General features: G+C 52.7%; 1 protein-coding gene across 2 annotated transcripts in view; it reads left to right on the top strand.

The window, feature by feature from the left end:
* Nav1 (neuron navigator 1) overlaps positions 1 to 14,912 on the top strand; it is a 249,895-nt gene that overhangs the window by 87,260 nt on the left and 147,723 nt on the right. For both annotated transcript variants that reach the window (XM_077802994.1, XM_026397163.2), the window contains exon 4: positions 10,096 to 10,884. In XM_077802994.1, coding sequence (XP_077659120.1) covers positions 10,096 to 10,884 — 789 coding nt within the window. The remainder of the gene's footprint in view (positions 1 to 10,095; positions 10,885 to 14,912) is intronic.

Below are 14,912 nucleotides of genomic sequence, written 5' to 3'. Positions count from 1 at the left end.
GGGGCTGGGGATGAGGCTCAGTGATTAAGTGCCCCTGGATTCAATCCCTCGTTTAAAAAAAGAAAAAGAAAAAGAAAAAACCCTCTCTAAGAACCTGAGGGATATTATAATATGTGTCCAGAGACAAATGGCCACCTTCACAGCGTTTGGCTGATAGTGATGGTTGGCTCTACCGACCTCCTGAATGCAGTCTGTGGACACAGATTAAGAAGTTCTAATCTGGGGCAGGATCTCATCACTGGGTTGGCAAGGCAGCCAAGGTCTGGGCCTTGTGTTTTTTATTTCCTTCCCATTTGGGGGGCTTACTTGGCCCTCTGTGAGGTAATAGGATTTGTTACAAATGGGTCAGTTCTGCCCTGAGGGAGATGCTGAGTAAGATTATCTTTAAGGTCAAAGTTAGCCTTATAATTCAGTGACATTGAAACAACCAACTCCGCATGGATGGGTCCGCTTTGACTCTAGGTTTGACAACACCAAAGGGTGCCTGCTCACATAAACAGGATGTGTGTTTCCATCCAACACAGGGGCACCGTCTCTCGCACGCATGCACCCACTTTACTCTCCTTTTCCACTGCCTGCCTGCAGTTCCCTCTGCCAGGCCTGTGGTTGCCTAGGCAACTAATCTGGGCTGGTCTTGGTCTAAGGGTGATGTACCTGGGTGTGCAGAGCTCATCTGGGGCTCAATGTGCAATGGCCACCCCAGCTGTGTATATGGGACAGTTGCCATGGTAACATACAGGACAAGCACATGTGGGAAACATCTGGACTTCCTACCCTGGGCTTTTTATTGGGCAGTAGAACAGGGAGATGTGATTTTAAATGAGTCCAATTTCAGAGTGTGAGAGAGAGAGTGCTCTAGATTAGATATTTTCCTCCTGCTTTTCCCTGCTGGAAAGAATAGAGATTCTCTACCCTCCCTTCCCCATCTAATTTCTTTGTTTAATTTTTTTTGTATTGGGGATTGAACCCAAGGGCACTCTATCGTTGAGCTATATAACCAGCCCTTTCAATTTTTGGAGGGGGGTGGGTGCTAGAGATTGAACTCAGGAACACTCAACCATTGAGCCACATCCCCAGCCCTATTTTGTATTTTATTTAGAGACAGGGTCTTACTGAGTTGCTTAACACCTCACTTTTGCTGAGGCTGGCTTTGAACTGGCTTTGTCTCAGCCTCCTGAGCCGCTGGGATTACAAGTGTGTGCCACCACACCCAGCCTTTTCAATTTTTTGAGAAAGGGTTTTTCTAAATTGCTGAGGCTGCCCCAAAATTGAAATCTCCTACCTCAGCCTCCTGAGTCATTAAGATTATAGGTATGCGCCACCATAGCCAGCTCCTACCTAATTTCTTATATGACCAACTGAAGGTAGGCATTCTCCTAAGGCCACATAGGAAGTCAAGAAGAGAACCCAGGGCTCCCAAGATTGAAGATGGGGGAAGATCACAAGGAATCTAGGACTTGTCCACTGTAAGTGACCCAGGACCCTAGGACAGAGGTTATGAGGCTGTGCTAGGAAGGAACTGATGGTGCTATGGAATACCAGCTATATCCAGAGGATAATTCTTCAGTTAATCCCTGTTCTGTGGGCCAGTCCTGGCGTAGTCAGTCCTAGACCCATGCAGACTCAGCTGTAGCAGGCTCTGGGCCATAGCAGCTCCTCAGTGGGTCAGACAGGAGAGGCAGCCCTCCTTCCTATTCTCCACTCACCCTGCAGGATGCAGTCCCCCTTTCTCTGCCAGGACCCTAGAGTTTCCTGTTACAGGAGCTCCATACTTCTTGATATCACATGCAATTACCAAGCAAGTCCCTGGAAACAGCTGCATAGAAAGAGGATGAGATTAGGGAAAGACGTAGGACCCCCAACAGACCTGGATTCAAATTCTGGTTCCACCAGCAGCCTCCTGTGTGTTCTTGGGAAAGTGTATTTATTTATAAAATGAAGACAATGATGGCCCCTGCTTCATATAGTTTTATGAAATAATGCACATGACGTATCTAAGAGAGTTCCTGGCAAGAGTCGGGGTTTGGTGATTGTAGGAATCCTGCCTTCAGTCCAGCAAGTATCTGTGGACCCTTAGTAACTCTCCTGCAGGGGCTTACAATTTAGCTGGAAGGAGAGGATATCTCCCTAGGATATAACAAGGCAGAATGTGACCACATGCCTCCCTGACTATAATCAGTGAATAAGAAAGGCAGTGTGGATGGGGCAGGCAGAGAGGGCTTTCTGGAGGAGGGGACCGTGAGGCATGCCTTGAAGCATGCATTGGACTTGAATTCATATAAAAGGTATTCAGGAGAAGGGCAGGGCAAAGCAAAGGTATACAGTAGGAAGGGTTAGGCCTGGACCAGGGGCAAGGAGATCAGCAGTAGAGGGCATTGTTGCCAAGGGGGTGAAGTTGGAGGGGTGAAGATATTAGTGCTGCGTGTTGGTTAGCACTGGACATGTTGGAAGCCAAGATCAGAAAATGGGGGACTTTCCTTTTCTTGGAGGCAATCCAGGTCATTCTCTCAGAGATGTACCCTCCTCCAGGAGATCATGGAGTTCTCGCTATAAAAGGAGAAGAAGGGTCTCAATCCTGGGGGGTCCCGGTTCGCTCCCTTCAGAAGAGCAAGAGAGGCCCGGTGCCTGGTCCTGCCTCTCTGGGGCTGCCCCCTAAGAGCCTGGGTCTTGAGGAACACTTAGCAGAGCGAGGAGCAGCAGCCCAGTCCAAGACCACATGTCCCTGGCCCTGCATTTTCCAGCCTTGGACTTTTTAGCTCTGGGGCCAGCTGAGATCCCTGGGTGAAGGAGTGGTCAGTCCTTTGAGCTCCAGCTCCTGTCCTCACTTAGGTCTGAAGCAGACCCTCTGAATAAGCCTCATCCACAGTCCCTGCTCCCTGTGGGGCTACGCAGCCAGGGGCAACTTCTCTCTGAAGGGCTCTGAAGGTCCCATTCCTCTAGCTAGGGATGCTGGGCTTCAGGCTCTGCTCTTGTCTCCTATATGACCAGAAGTGACAGTGTTTTCTTCTCTGGGCCTCATTTCTGCCCCTTCCTTTCACACTGTGGGCCGGCCCATCCCTGCCCCGCTGGTCAGAGGAAGATGTGTCCGGGCGGCTGTGGGCGATGTGCGGTGTAGCTTAGTATTTCTTGGCATTTTTATCCTTCAAGAAGCTGCCACTGGGACTGTCGAGCCAGAGGGCAGACAGAGCCCATGACCCTGGCTCCACTCCCAGCCTTCTGTTTGCTGAGCCTCGTTTTCCCCAGCAGACAGACAGACAGACAGACAACAAATTTATTGTCAGAGCTCACACATCTGATCTTCTGACCCAGAATAAAAATCCCCCAATCCCTGAACTCAGGGAGACTTCTAGGGCTAGGAGGGGTGATCCACAGAACCATCTCAGCTGCTGATGCCCTATTAAAGCAAAGATAGGGACTGGGCTGGGAGGAAGCAAGTGGACCAATCTAGAAGGGTTTCCTGGAGCTAGAGCTGCTGGAGCATTCATGTTGGTCAACTGTGTCCACTGTCCTCTTTTCTTCTGCAAATGGGAGGCTGAGGTTCAAGTTCAGTGGGGACTACATGAGCCAGGCAGACTGGGTTGGGAGAACATCTCACTCACTCAAGCCCCTGTTTCTCAGAGCAGAGCAGAAATTTGGGGGCAGGAGAGTTTCATCCCTGAATGTCCCAAGGTCATTGCTCTGAAGAATAGGACTTTGCTTTGAAGAGGCAAGGAGAGGGTCGGGTGGCCTTTCCCCAGCCCAGGGCTGCAGGAAAGGGAGAAAAGATGCCTCTGGGACTGCATCCCACAAGCCTGGCTTCCATTCCACACGCCAGCTGCACCGTCTCTCGCCACAGGGTATCGAGAGGTCACTGCTGTTTACAATCCCCTACACATCTGTTCTGAGTCACGCATTCATTCATTTAATCAGTCGTCATTCACAAAATATTTTTGAGAGCCCACTATGTGCACAGGGCTTTGATGGCTTTCAAGAGCAAGGTCAACCAAAGTTGGGTCTTGGGAAACACGAGTCAGTGCATGATGAACGATAGCTGCAGATGTTAGGAAATTATTAAAAGTCGCTGCAGTGAACCCCATGAAGACTCGGGGAATGCATCCGTAAAGGACATACGTATGTCCTCAAGAAGGGCTGGGGAGAAGAGAGAGCTCTAATCCTTTCTCCAAAACCAGCTCCTCCTAAATCCTTCTGTATCTCAATGGACAGCAACTTTAATCAGAGTCCAGGCCAAAATCCTTGGGGATGTTCTTGATTCCTCTCTTTCCCACACACCCACATTTGGCCTATCAGCAAATTCTAATGGCTGCAAAATATATCCAGAGTCTGACCATTTCTCACGATCACTACAGCCACCGGCATCACTCCGCTGAATTGTTGCAACAGCTTCTGCCCAGGAACCCAGCCATTTGTCTCCACACAGGAACCAAAGTGACCTTTCCAAGGGGGAAGCCAGGTCATATCACTCTCTGCTCCAAACCTGCCAGTGGCTCCCTCCCAAGTGAAAGGCCAAGTCCTTGTAGTGACCTAAAAGGCCCTCCACACACTGACCCCACATCACATCACTGACCTTACCCCTCCCTTCTTTTCTCTCTAGTCCTGCTGAGGTCCCTGCTGACCTTCAAACATGCCAGGCATATCCCCCCTTGAGGCCATTGCTTGGGCTGTTCAATCTGGAAGTCTCTTCTCTCCCAGATGTCCATGTAGATGGACTTCCTTCAGATCTTTACCTAAATGTCACCCTCAGTGAAACCTTCTTTGGCCACAGTATGGAAAAGTCAACTACTGCTGCTGGATATTTCATAGTCCCCTTCTTTCTCCTTAGCACTCATCTAACATCTCTGTCTGGTTTATTGTCTATTTTCCCCATGAGAATATAAGTCCCATGACGATAAGAATTTGGTCTGGGCTGGGGATGTGGCTCAAGCGGTAGCGCGCTCGCCTGGCATGCGTGCGGCCCGGGTTCGATCCTCAGCACCACATACCAACAAAGATGTTGTATCCGCCGAGAACTAAAAAATAAATATTAAAATTAAAAAAAAAAAAGAATTTGGTCTGCTTCATCACTTGCCATATCCTCTGGCGCTTGTAGTGGGCCCTGAGCAAGGCATGAGCAGGGGAAACTGGTTGTCTGGGTGCAGATGAGATTGTGCTCAAACATCAGCTGTGTCAGCAGCCTCTATCTAGTCTGGCCGTGCACACATTTGGGGTGCTTAAGAAGTCCCTGCTGAAAGGTAGAATGACATGGGAAAATGGCATGGTGGAGAAAAGGGCAGAAGGAAATGGGACCAATGGCTGGAGGGCTTTCTTTTTTTAAAATAATTTTTTTAGTTGTAGTTGGGCACAATACCTTTATTTTGCTTATTTATTTTTATGTGGTGCTGAGGATCAAACCCAGGGCCCTGCATGTGCTAGGTAAGCACTCTACCACTGAGCCACCATCCCAGCCCTGGAGGGCTTTCTATATGGGCAGAGATGTTGGTATCTGCTAGGACCATGATGAAGACACCATATCATGGGGTCTGAGCAGGGAAAGCTCTATGGGGCTGGTGACACCTTGACTCAGGGTGGGTGGGCTAGGTTCAGAGCCGTGTCTGGATTCCTAGCCCTTGCTCCCCAGATCTGGACTGCGGGGACAGAAATCAAGGACACCTTCCCTCAGCCCTGCTCTGCCCTTACTCCTGGAGGGAGCCAAGTGTGGAATCCTTTGCCCACTCCTCCCTCCCCCAGATCCTCTCTGCTCCCAAGTCACCTTGCAAGGTTAACAGTGTGGGGAGCAGTCTAGTCTTCCCTCCCACCCTATTTTCTCTTTCACTGCCTCCCCCAGCTCCTCCTAACCCCTCTCTAACAGGCACTGGACCCAGACCCCCCACAGACTCCCTGAGTTACATCCGTTTCCAATCACAGGAGTGTGAGAATGTAAAATCACCCAGCAGGCCTCTCCTTGGCCATAAGCCTACATCTTCATTCCTCAAATTGCATTAAGTTATTGGTCAACAGATGTGGTCAAATCACTCATCCTATTTCCAGCCCAGAATCTGCCAATGCCTTCAGAAAGAGAGGAGAGGGGTGATAAGCCTGTCTTTGGGGAGCTGGGGATTGGAGACTTTCAGGATTCCTATTTCTATACCTCCCTTTAGAAATTGGGCAGGATCCAACCCCCTGAATCAGGTTACTGACATCACCAGCGCCCACTGCCTGCCCAGCCAGGCCTTTCCCTGGTCACATAGCCCCTTCGTTGATCTTTGACGGCTCTTTAGTGAACCATTCGAAGCCTGCCATTGTCACAAGATGGGTGAGAAAGGGGAAAATGGCCAAGTGGGAGGGCTTGGGGCTGGGCTTGGAGATAGTGTGACAGGGCAGGTCCCTCTCTTTTTAGGAATGACTCGAGGAAACGCTCTGCACATATTGGCTTTATCATATTGGCGTTATCGACTGATGCCGAATGACTGTTGCCACAGCAGCAGAGCTCTCCCACTGCAGAAGAGGATGGTGGGAAACTCAGGGGATGTGAAAGGAATCAAAAAAGAGACTGACCGAGTGAGAGGTCCCGTTAGGGAGTGTCAGAAAGTTCCAGGATGCCAAGATGACTATTTAAAGAAACCATTACCTGGTCATGGCAAAACCCTTTAAAAAATGACAGGAGGAAAGCATACTGTGTGGACAGAGGAGATGCACTGGTGATTTTCATCTTGGATCTGTCAGGTGATGTGTCCACAAAGGAGGGACTGGGGCAGTAGGTTTTTTTTTTAAATTTATTTTTTAGTTTTAGGTGGACACAATATCTTTATTTTACATTTATGTGGTGCTGAGGATCGAACCCAGTGCTTCATGCATGTTAGGTGAGCGCTCTACCACTGAGCCATAACCCCAGCCCCCTGCCCCCCACCCCCCACCCCCGGGGCAGCAGGTTTTGATGGTGTGGAGGAGGCTGTGCCTTTTTCTGGGCAACTTGTTCTTCCCCTCTCAATAAGGAGAATTTCAGGAGGTGTTTATTAAGGGATTTGGGAAATATGCCATCCTATGAGAGGAGGGACAAAGGAACAAAGAAAGAGCCACTAGGATGAACTACACATCAGATGAGGGAGTGAGGTAACCAGAAAGGAAGGCAAGCAGGCCAGGTCCCAGGGGCAGTGGACATCCAGTGTCAAGGAAGTGCAGATGAACAGAGCAACAAATGGACGAGTGTTTCATAGCAACTCTGAAGACTTTCATCTAGAGACGTGGATACCAGAGATGAGGGGCCAAATTCAGCAAGGAAAGGGGCTGCAGCAGAGTACACTGGGTGGAATGGGTCACAGGGCACATGATGGTTTTCAACCAGGATGATTACCCGTAAATTTCTCTTTGCTAAGGAGGAGATGAATTTGTGTGCAGGAAGAAACCTGCAGACAACGATCAAGAGCTAGTGTAACCTAGTCAATCATACAATAGGCATCCTCAGATTCTCAAATAGCTATTTTTAGGAAAGGTGAGGTTCCCTGTGATTGAATCAGGGGCATCTTGTATGAATTAGAGAATGAGTGCACAAGGATGAGGACTTTGGAAGTGATGGTCTGCAATTTTATTACAAGTGGCCTGTGGGATGGGGAGGAAGGGAGTGGTCATGTTTACTCAAAGATTTGGCATCAAAGTTGGGGCTTGATCCCCTGCTTGAACTGGGATCTTATGTTTATGCAGAAGCCTGAGTATCTCGTGTGTCCCATGACTGGCCTCATCCCTTGGCTCGGAGCCTGGCCAAGTTCTGGCGTGATACGACTTACATCCCTTTAACTAGCTCCTTATTGCTGGTCATTTCCTATCTGGACTCATAAGCCCTAGCTCCACCCTGAGTTTCCTGAGTTTTGGACTCGGGCCTCTGAGAATGGTGTGCCTCGTGCCCCTGCCTTAGGACTATCTGGCAAATTCTTTTACCCAACTCCTTTCCTCTACTGCTTTGAGGTGGTGCCTCTTATCGTTCCTGCTTACCTGTGATGAACGTGTGACATTGCTTTTTCATAGGGACCAGACTACTATTTCCCTAAGTGTTGTATTGTCTATCTTGCATTTCCCTGCCAGACATTGAGTTCCTTGAGGCTAGAATCTCCCTCTTTCTCTGTATCTCCAAGGTCAGCCAAGGGTCCATGCTTCTTACCAAACACCTTTCTGCTTGAGAATTCTATATTCTCAGTACTGGGAAGGCACATTCTCTTGGCCAAGATCCCTGTACACGAAGACTTTGTGGTATCTCAGTTCAACCCTTTGATCATGGAAGGCAGGGAGTCTTGGGCTACCGCCAGGACCAAAAGATCATGCAGGATACCAACCCGGTATCTACCAGGCAGGCCTTGGGATCCATTTAACCAATACTGCTGAGATACCTGCTCCACATAAGTGCTGGAGAGACAGCTCCATGCTGGGAGAGCTCCTATGCTGTAGGGAGACAGATGCATACAGAAGTACCCCTCTCACTAGGTAGGGCTTGATGCTTAGTACTAGGAGAGTGGATGAACCAGAAGACTCAGTAGACCCAGGGGTCTTCAAATCTAGCAGGAAGAAAGGGAGCAACTAGAAGATCCTGGGGGTGGTGGGGATGGAGAGTAATCGATAGTTACCACATTCTGGCAGAGTTCTTAGGGCTTTACAATCCCCAGCCCACAGCTCCAGCTGGAGCCTGCCCTTCTGAAGTAAGCTTTCAGAATTCCCCTCCACTTTCTGCTGTCCCTCACCTCTCCTGAGAGCCTTTTGCTCTGGCAACCTGGTCTTGGGAGGACCTGGGAAGACTAGCAGTGTGGCCCTCTACTGTCCTAGGCAAAATGCTGCCTACCATTTGGTTCTTGCTCCCTCTTCCCCGGGCCCAGGAGGTGCGGAGGGGAGAGAGATGGGTTGGGTAAGTGTCTTTTTAAATGGTTCTGCAGCACTGATTCAGCTCTGGAAGGTAAGGGACCAGGGCTCATCCTCCCCCTGGTTTGACAGAGGGCTTTAAGTTCTAAAGCTCTTTTACCTAAGAAGCTGGTATTATAATCATTGTGAGAGGGACAGACAACCAGAGGGGTTCAATGACTTTGACAAGGTCACGCAGTCAATCAGAAATGGAACCCAGTCTTCTCATCCGAAGGGTCAGTCCCTTCCTCCAAAGAGCTCAGTCGGCTCCCCAGCAAACCCCTGGCCCTGTCTTCTCCAAGCCTCCCCTGTCCTATCTCCTGTCCCCTACCTTCTGGGTTCAGGAAAGCAACCTTGCGCCTCAAAGACTAAAGTAAGGTAGGATGGGAATTTCCTGTGGGAAAACCAAGGATGGTTTGGGTAGGGGGCAGGGACCTTCCCAATGTCTTTTCAGGTCCCACTCTCTGCCCTTTTATCCCGAGCTGCCCTCTTCAGTCCCTTTTACCTGCACCCCCACATTTCCTCAATTAATCCTTTCTTCCGGATGCGGCAGGAGACCACCAGTGCCCTCCAAGAACCTGCCTTGCCACGGCGGCGCGGAAAGCGAGAAGAAAACCTAGTGGGATCCTTTATGTGCCCCCTACCCCCCACTCATCCGCCCCTGGAGCGCCTGCTTGCAGATACCTCCCCCTCCCGAGCCAGAAATAGACACATTCTCTCTCCCCCACCTCCCTCCCTTCGCGCTCACTCCTCCCCTCCTCCAGTTTGCTCCCCGCCTTCGCCTCCCCTCCTTCCCGGGCTCGGAGCTGCAGCCTGCAGCCTCTACTGGAGCAAGGCGGGCGGAGTGCGGCGAGGGCGCTGCCGGGCAGTGCACTGCCCGCGGGACTGACAGGCCGGCCAGGGCGGCCACGATCCTGCTCCAGGCTTCGATGGAGCAGCGGGGTTTCCATCTTTTCTTAGACTGATTTAAATTTTTTAATTTGTATTTTTCCCGCCCCGCCCCCTTTTCCTCCGACCCCGCCCCATCGCTTCACGGTTTCCCTGCTCTTTCCTTTTCCTGGTCTCCCTTCCCCGCGTTTCTTTCCCCGGTCCCTCCGCTCGCCTGCCCCACTCCTCCCTTGCTCCCTCCCCCTTCCTCTTCCCTTCTTCCTCGGTTTCTTCCGTCCTTTCCCTCCCCCTCCTCTTCTGCCGCCTCCTCCTCCCTGCGCCCCCGCCCCTCCCCCCGCCCCGTGCCTGCAGACGCGCGGATCGTCCATGCGCTCCTCGCGGGCAGAATGCTGGGCAGCAGCGTCAAGAGCGTGCAGCCCGAGGTGGAGCTGAGCGGCGGCGGCGACGAGGGCACGGACGAGCCGCGAGGAGCCGGCAGGAAGGCGGCAGCGGCGGACGGCAGAGGCATGCTGCCCAAGCGCGCCAAGGCGCCGGGCGGCGGTGGCAGCATGGCCAAGGCCAGCGCTGCTGAGCTGAAGGTCTTCAAGTCCGGTAGCGTGGACAGCCGTGTTCCCGGCGGTCCACCGGCCTCCAACCTGCGCAAACAGAAGTCGCTCACCAACCTCTCGTTCCTCACAGACTCAGAGAAGAAGCTGCAGCTCTATGAGCCGGAGTGGAGCGACGATATGGCCAAGGCACCCAAGGGTTTAGGCAAGATGGGGTCCAAGGGCCGTGAGACTCCGCTGATGTCCAAGACGCTGTCCAAGTCTGAGCATTCACTCTTCCAGGCCAAAGGCGGCCCGGCGGGCGGCGCCAAGACCCCCCTAGCTCCTCTAGCGCCCAGCCTGGGAAAACCCAGCCGGATCCCACGCGGACCTTATGCGGAGGTCAAGCCGCTCAGCAAGGCGCCAGAGGCGGCGGTCAGCGACGACGGCAAATCGGATGATGAGTTGCTCTCCAGCAAGGCCAAGGCGCAAAAGGGTTCTGGGCCTGTGCCCTCCGCCAAGGGCCAGGAGGAGCGCGCTTTCCTCAAGGTGGACCCCGAGCTCGTGGTAACTGTGCTGGGCGACCTGGAGCAGCTGCTCTTCAGCCAGATGCTGGGTAAGTCCTGCCGCCCCGCCCCACCCCGCCCCTGGCGCTCTTCTGGCCAGCTGCAGGGGAAGGTGCCAGCGAGGTGGGGACGGTCGGAGCTTCCTCCCTTGCCCCAGCTCCGTAGGGCTCTCCTGATCACCGGTCAGATTAGAGGGGGTATTGAGCCCAGATGTGCAGACCCACCTCTAGATGTGCACAAAGTACGTCTTAAAGATGTTACCTGGCTGGAGTCCAGGCCCTACTCTGGCCTGCGGGAGGTGAACCCTGACAATGGGGTGAAGGACTTAGATTCTCAGACATAAGCCCATTGGTTTCCATTGTTTTCCTCGAATTTTAAAGTCCAGAATCCTAAAGAGACAATATCTGGGGCTGGTGGAGACTACAGCTGTGGAGTGGTCTGCACTGTGCCAGATAGCATCCAGCACTGGTAGGGAAGCGTCCAGGGAGAGCCTAGATCTAGAGGACAGATGTGAGGAGAGCAGATGTGAAGGCCTGTTGGCCCTAAAGCAGAGCTGAGGCTCCACTTCCTCTGGATCCCGGGTGGGAGCGCGAGTCGGATTTCCCGGGTGTGGGGGTTCTGGCAAGGAGAAGTGTCTGGGGCCAAGGGGCAGGCGGACAGCCAGCTGCGCGCATCTGGATGCGCCTCCTATACCTCAGCCCAGACTCTAGCTCCAGACCCTACCCCCACTCCCACCCCAGGTCGTTTAGTGGAAGGTCTAGGCTTTTGCACCCAGACCTCTGTTTGACAGGGCAGCCTTTGCCCTTTGGCTAATGGAAGCAGGCGGGAAGGGAAGAACAAAGCTTGCTGGAGTGGAGGAAGCTCAGAGAGCTGCTCCATTGTTCTCTGAGCCTGAAGAGTTCATGCAAAAAAACCCGGAGCGGGCCAGGGAAGTGCTCTTGCTTTCCCTAGGGCCGGTGCCCTCACAGAGGGACAGATCCAGGATGTGCAGGACACAAGGCTGCGGTGCCTTGGGAGCCCATATGGGCGGTGCTGGGGCCACGCGCGGACGGCGGCAAGGCCTGGAGCCCAGGCTAACTGCCTTGGTTGAACAGACTTGTTGCTGTGCCTAGAAAGTGGATCCTCAGGCCCCGGCGCCTAGGGACCCTTCCCCGGTACCCTGCAGGGTGGCTGCCCCGCTGGGGGCTGGGAAGGGGCGTGTCTGTGCGCGTGTGAAGGGGCGGAGTCGAGTGATGGGCGGGCCGGTGGGGATGGATGGATGGATGGATGGATGGATGGATGGATGGATGGATGGAAGGAAGAACTTGCCTGGCTGCCCAGGAGAATGAGAAGCTGAGGGAGATGGGTTTGGCCTGCTGCAGGTTTCCTGCCCCCACTCCTGCCCCCCCCCAACTCCAGTGTGGGCCAGGATAAGGATCCCTTGACCAGGGACAAGGATTTGGCCTTTCTGAGAATGGATCCTCTCGGAGGAGGCTGCAGATGGGTTTTACAGAGGCAATCAGGAAACTGGGCAAGGGCAAAAGGGGAAGAGCAGTCTTGTCCCTGGAGAGCCCCTGAAAGCTCAGGCCTCATCAGGGAGGAGTAGAGGTGGGGGGTGGGGGTGCATCAGTGACAAGGCAGCCTCACCCTGAAAAGAGAAATTGCCACCTGTGCTCACTGCCTGCTGAGTCGGCCGGAGGCCCTGCCCTCAAGGAGCTTGCAATGGGACAAGATAGTCGCTAATGAATAAAATAATTCCAGGCGGTGGAGAAGATGAAACTGGATTGTGTGCTGGAGAGATACTGGGCAGGCCTGCTGAGGCCTCTCTAAGGAAGTGATAATCCAATTGTGACTGAAGCTTGAGAAGGAGGCACCAGGCTGACTGGGATGAATGTTGCCTGAAGGACTAAAAGGAGGGGGGGGGCGGACCTTCACTGTGATTTGGGCAGGGGAAGTGGATAGGGGCATGGAATAGCAGAAGGCACAAATCCACTTCCAAGGTCAGGGCTTCCCCTGTTTGGTTGGCTTAGCTGATCTGGCCCTTCCTAGACCTGGCAGTCCCAACACTACCCCCAGGAGCTGGGCTGTTAATTGCTTCTCAAAAGGGGTAACCATGGAAACCCTAACAAATAGGCCTAGAGCTGGTTGAGGGTGGCAGGGGAAGCTGAACTGTAGTCCCTTATGTGTGCTGTGCATGGGCCACCAAAGTTGTCCTGATGACCCCATGGAGAGCTGAGGGGCTTCTCTCACAGGTGGAGATTCAGGGGTGGAAAGTCTGAGGAGCTTGCTGGACTGTCATCAGCTAAGAGGTAGGGTATGGGCCCAGGCCCTAGAACTGTGCTTGGCATCAGCTATGGGTGCAGCTGGTAACTCCAGGCCAACTTCTGTGTGAAGGTGGACCTGGAGGATGGACTGATCAGATGAGGGTGAAGGGGACAGTATACCCAATGAACCTTGCAGGGCCTGTGAGGGTGTTCCCAGTGTGGGGATAGGCCCTTGTTGGAGGGCAATGTGGCCTCTGGAGGGAATGGCTATTTCCCTGTTGCTGGAGATAAGGGTATTTTTCCCCACCCATGAGTCTCAGTGTCAGGTTATGCTCATTCCCTGAGACTATCTCAGACCTAAGAAGGTACCTAGATCCAATTTCTGAGGCAGAGGGTGTGGGGAGGTGAGGTAACCCCAAACAAGAGCCTTTCTGGAATAAAGGGGAAAACAGTGAAACCTGATCATCCTCTTTCCAGAAATCAGCTGGGGCCCAGATGGTCTAAACAGGTTCCCTGTCCCTTCTCCAGCCTTGGAAGCTGCCAAGTAACCAGGGTCCCCCTGGGGAACTGTAGAAACTAAGAAGACTGAGGGGTAGATCCCAGAGAGAAGAGACCAATTCCAGGAAATCAGATGCCTTTGGAACCTGGCCGATCTTACACATCAGGCAATTTGTCTCCCAGAAGGCCACCAGGCCTGCATCTAGGGCAGGGCAGGAAGCTGCATTCCACATTTGCCTGTCCAGAAGTCTTAAGCTCTCAGTTCTCTTCTGGGACTCAGTTTCCCCATTTGCGAGTGAAAGAGAGCCTCGCTTGGCTCAATCATACCCTTTAGGGATGGGGGGGCGGTGGCGATTAAACCTTGAAAATGTCCTAGGTGGCTTCAAGAGAACTTAGATTAGTGCACAGCTGAATTAGTGCACAAAGAAACGTCCCCAGACCACACTCTTCCTCCTCATGGGCCCAGGCCCCAAGGATCTCAAGTGAAATCTGTCTGTGGACTCCCCGAAAAGTTCAGCGTTTCTCCATTTTGTCCTCCTAGAAAAAGGGACAAGGTGGAGCAGTTAAGACTGCCCAAGGTTAGGTGTGAAAGAGCCTAGGAACTTGGAGTTCCTAGTTGTACCTCCCCACAGAAGGTGTCTGGCACCCACCCCAGGGTTACCATGACAACATTTAGGTCCTCAGAAGCACAGGACAAATAGGATTGAGGAAGAAAGGCAGGAAGCTACCCATTTCTAAGCCACTTGGTTGCCATGGGTTTTTTTGTGGGGGGGTGGGCAGAAGGAGAGAGTTACTCCAGAAAATGTGCTCTTGGATGCTGTGAGTCGTGGAGGGATGAAATGTCCTTCATATTCAGTTCTTTAGGGGGCAGGTGGGTAGAAGAGATGTTGTTAATTCTCCAAAGAATGGCTGCTGAGAGCAGACAGGTGTGTGTGCAAATTCACCATGCACCTCGGTGTCAGAGGCTCCACCCAGAGCCATTTCAGATGCTTCCAGGGCTTCCCCAAGGCCTGGCAGGAGAGTGTGACAAAGCTCACTTCTGCCCCTCCCCTGGGCAGCAGTAGTGGTGCTGGAGAATGCTCTGGTGTTTCCTGCAGGTGAGCCGGGACTGTATGAATCAGGAATTGGTGCAGATCCGTGCAGCTGTGAGGCCTCCCTCCTTCCTCAAGTTTGGTGCTGAGAGCATTTCTTTTTCTACCTTGTCAGGATGTTTTCTTCCAGGGCCAGGCTTGGGCCCTCACCCAAGAGGTGGCCAAGAGGTCCTGCTCCTCTGCTCTGGGCCTTGGCTTCTTCAGATTGCCTCCTCCAAAGCTGCCATTCCCAGGCAGCCCAGGCTC

This window comes from Urocitellus parryii, chromosome 9 (assembly GCF_045843805.1).
Source record: "Urocitellus parryii isolate mUroPar1 chromosome 9, mUroPar1.hap1, whole genome shotgun sequence".
NCBI classification, from domain to species: Eukaryota; Metazoa; Chordata; class Mammalia; order Rodentia; family Sciuridae; genus Urocitellus; species Urocitellus parryii.
Note: the sequence above shows the minus strand (reverse complement) of the source record. Positions and strands in the feature narration are given on the sequence as shown.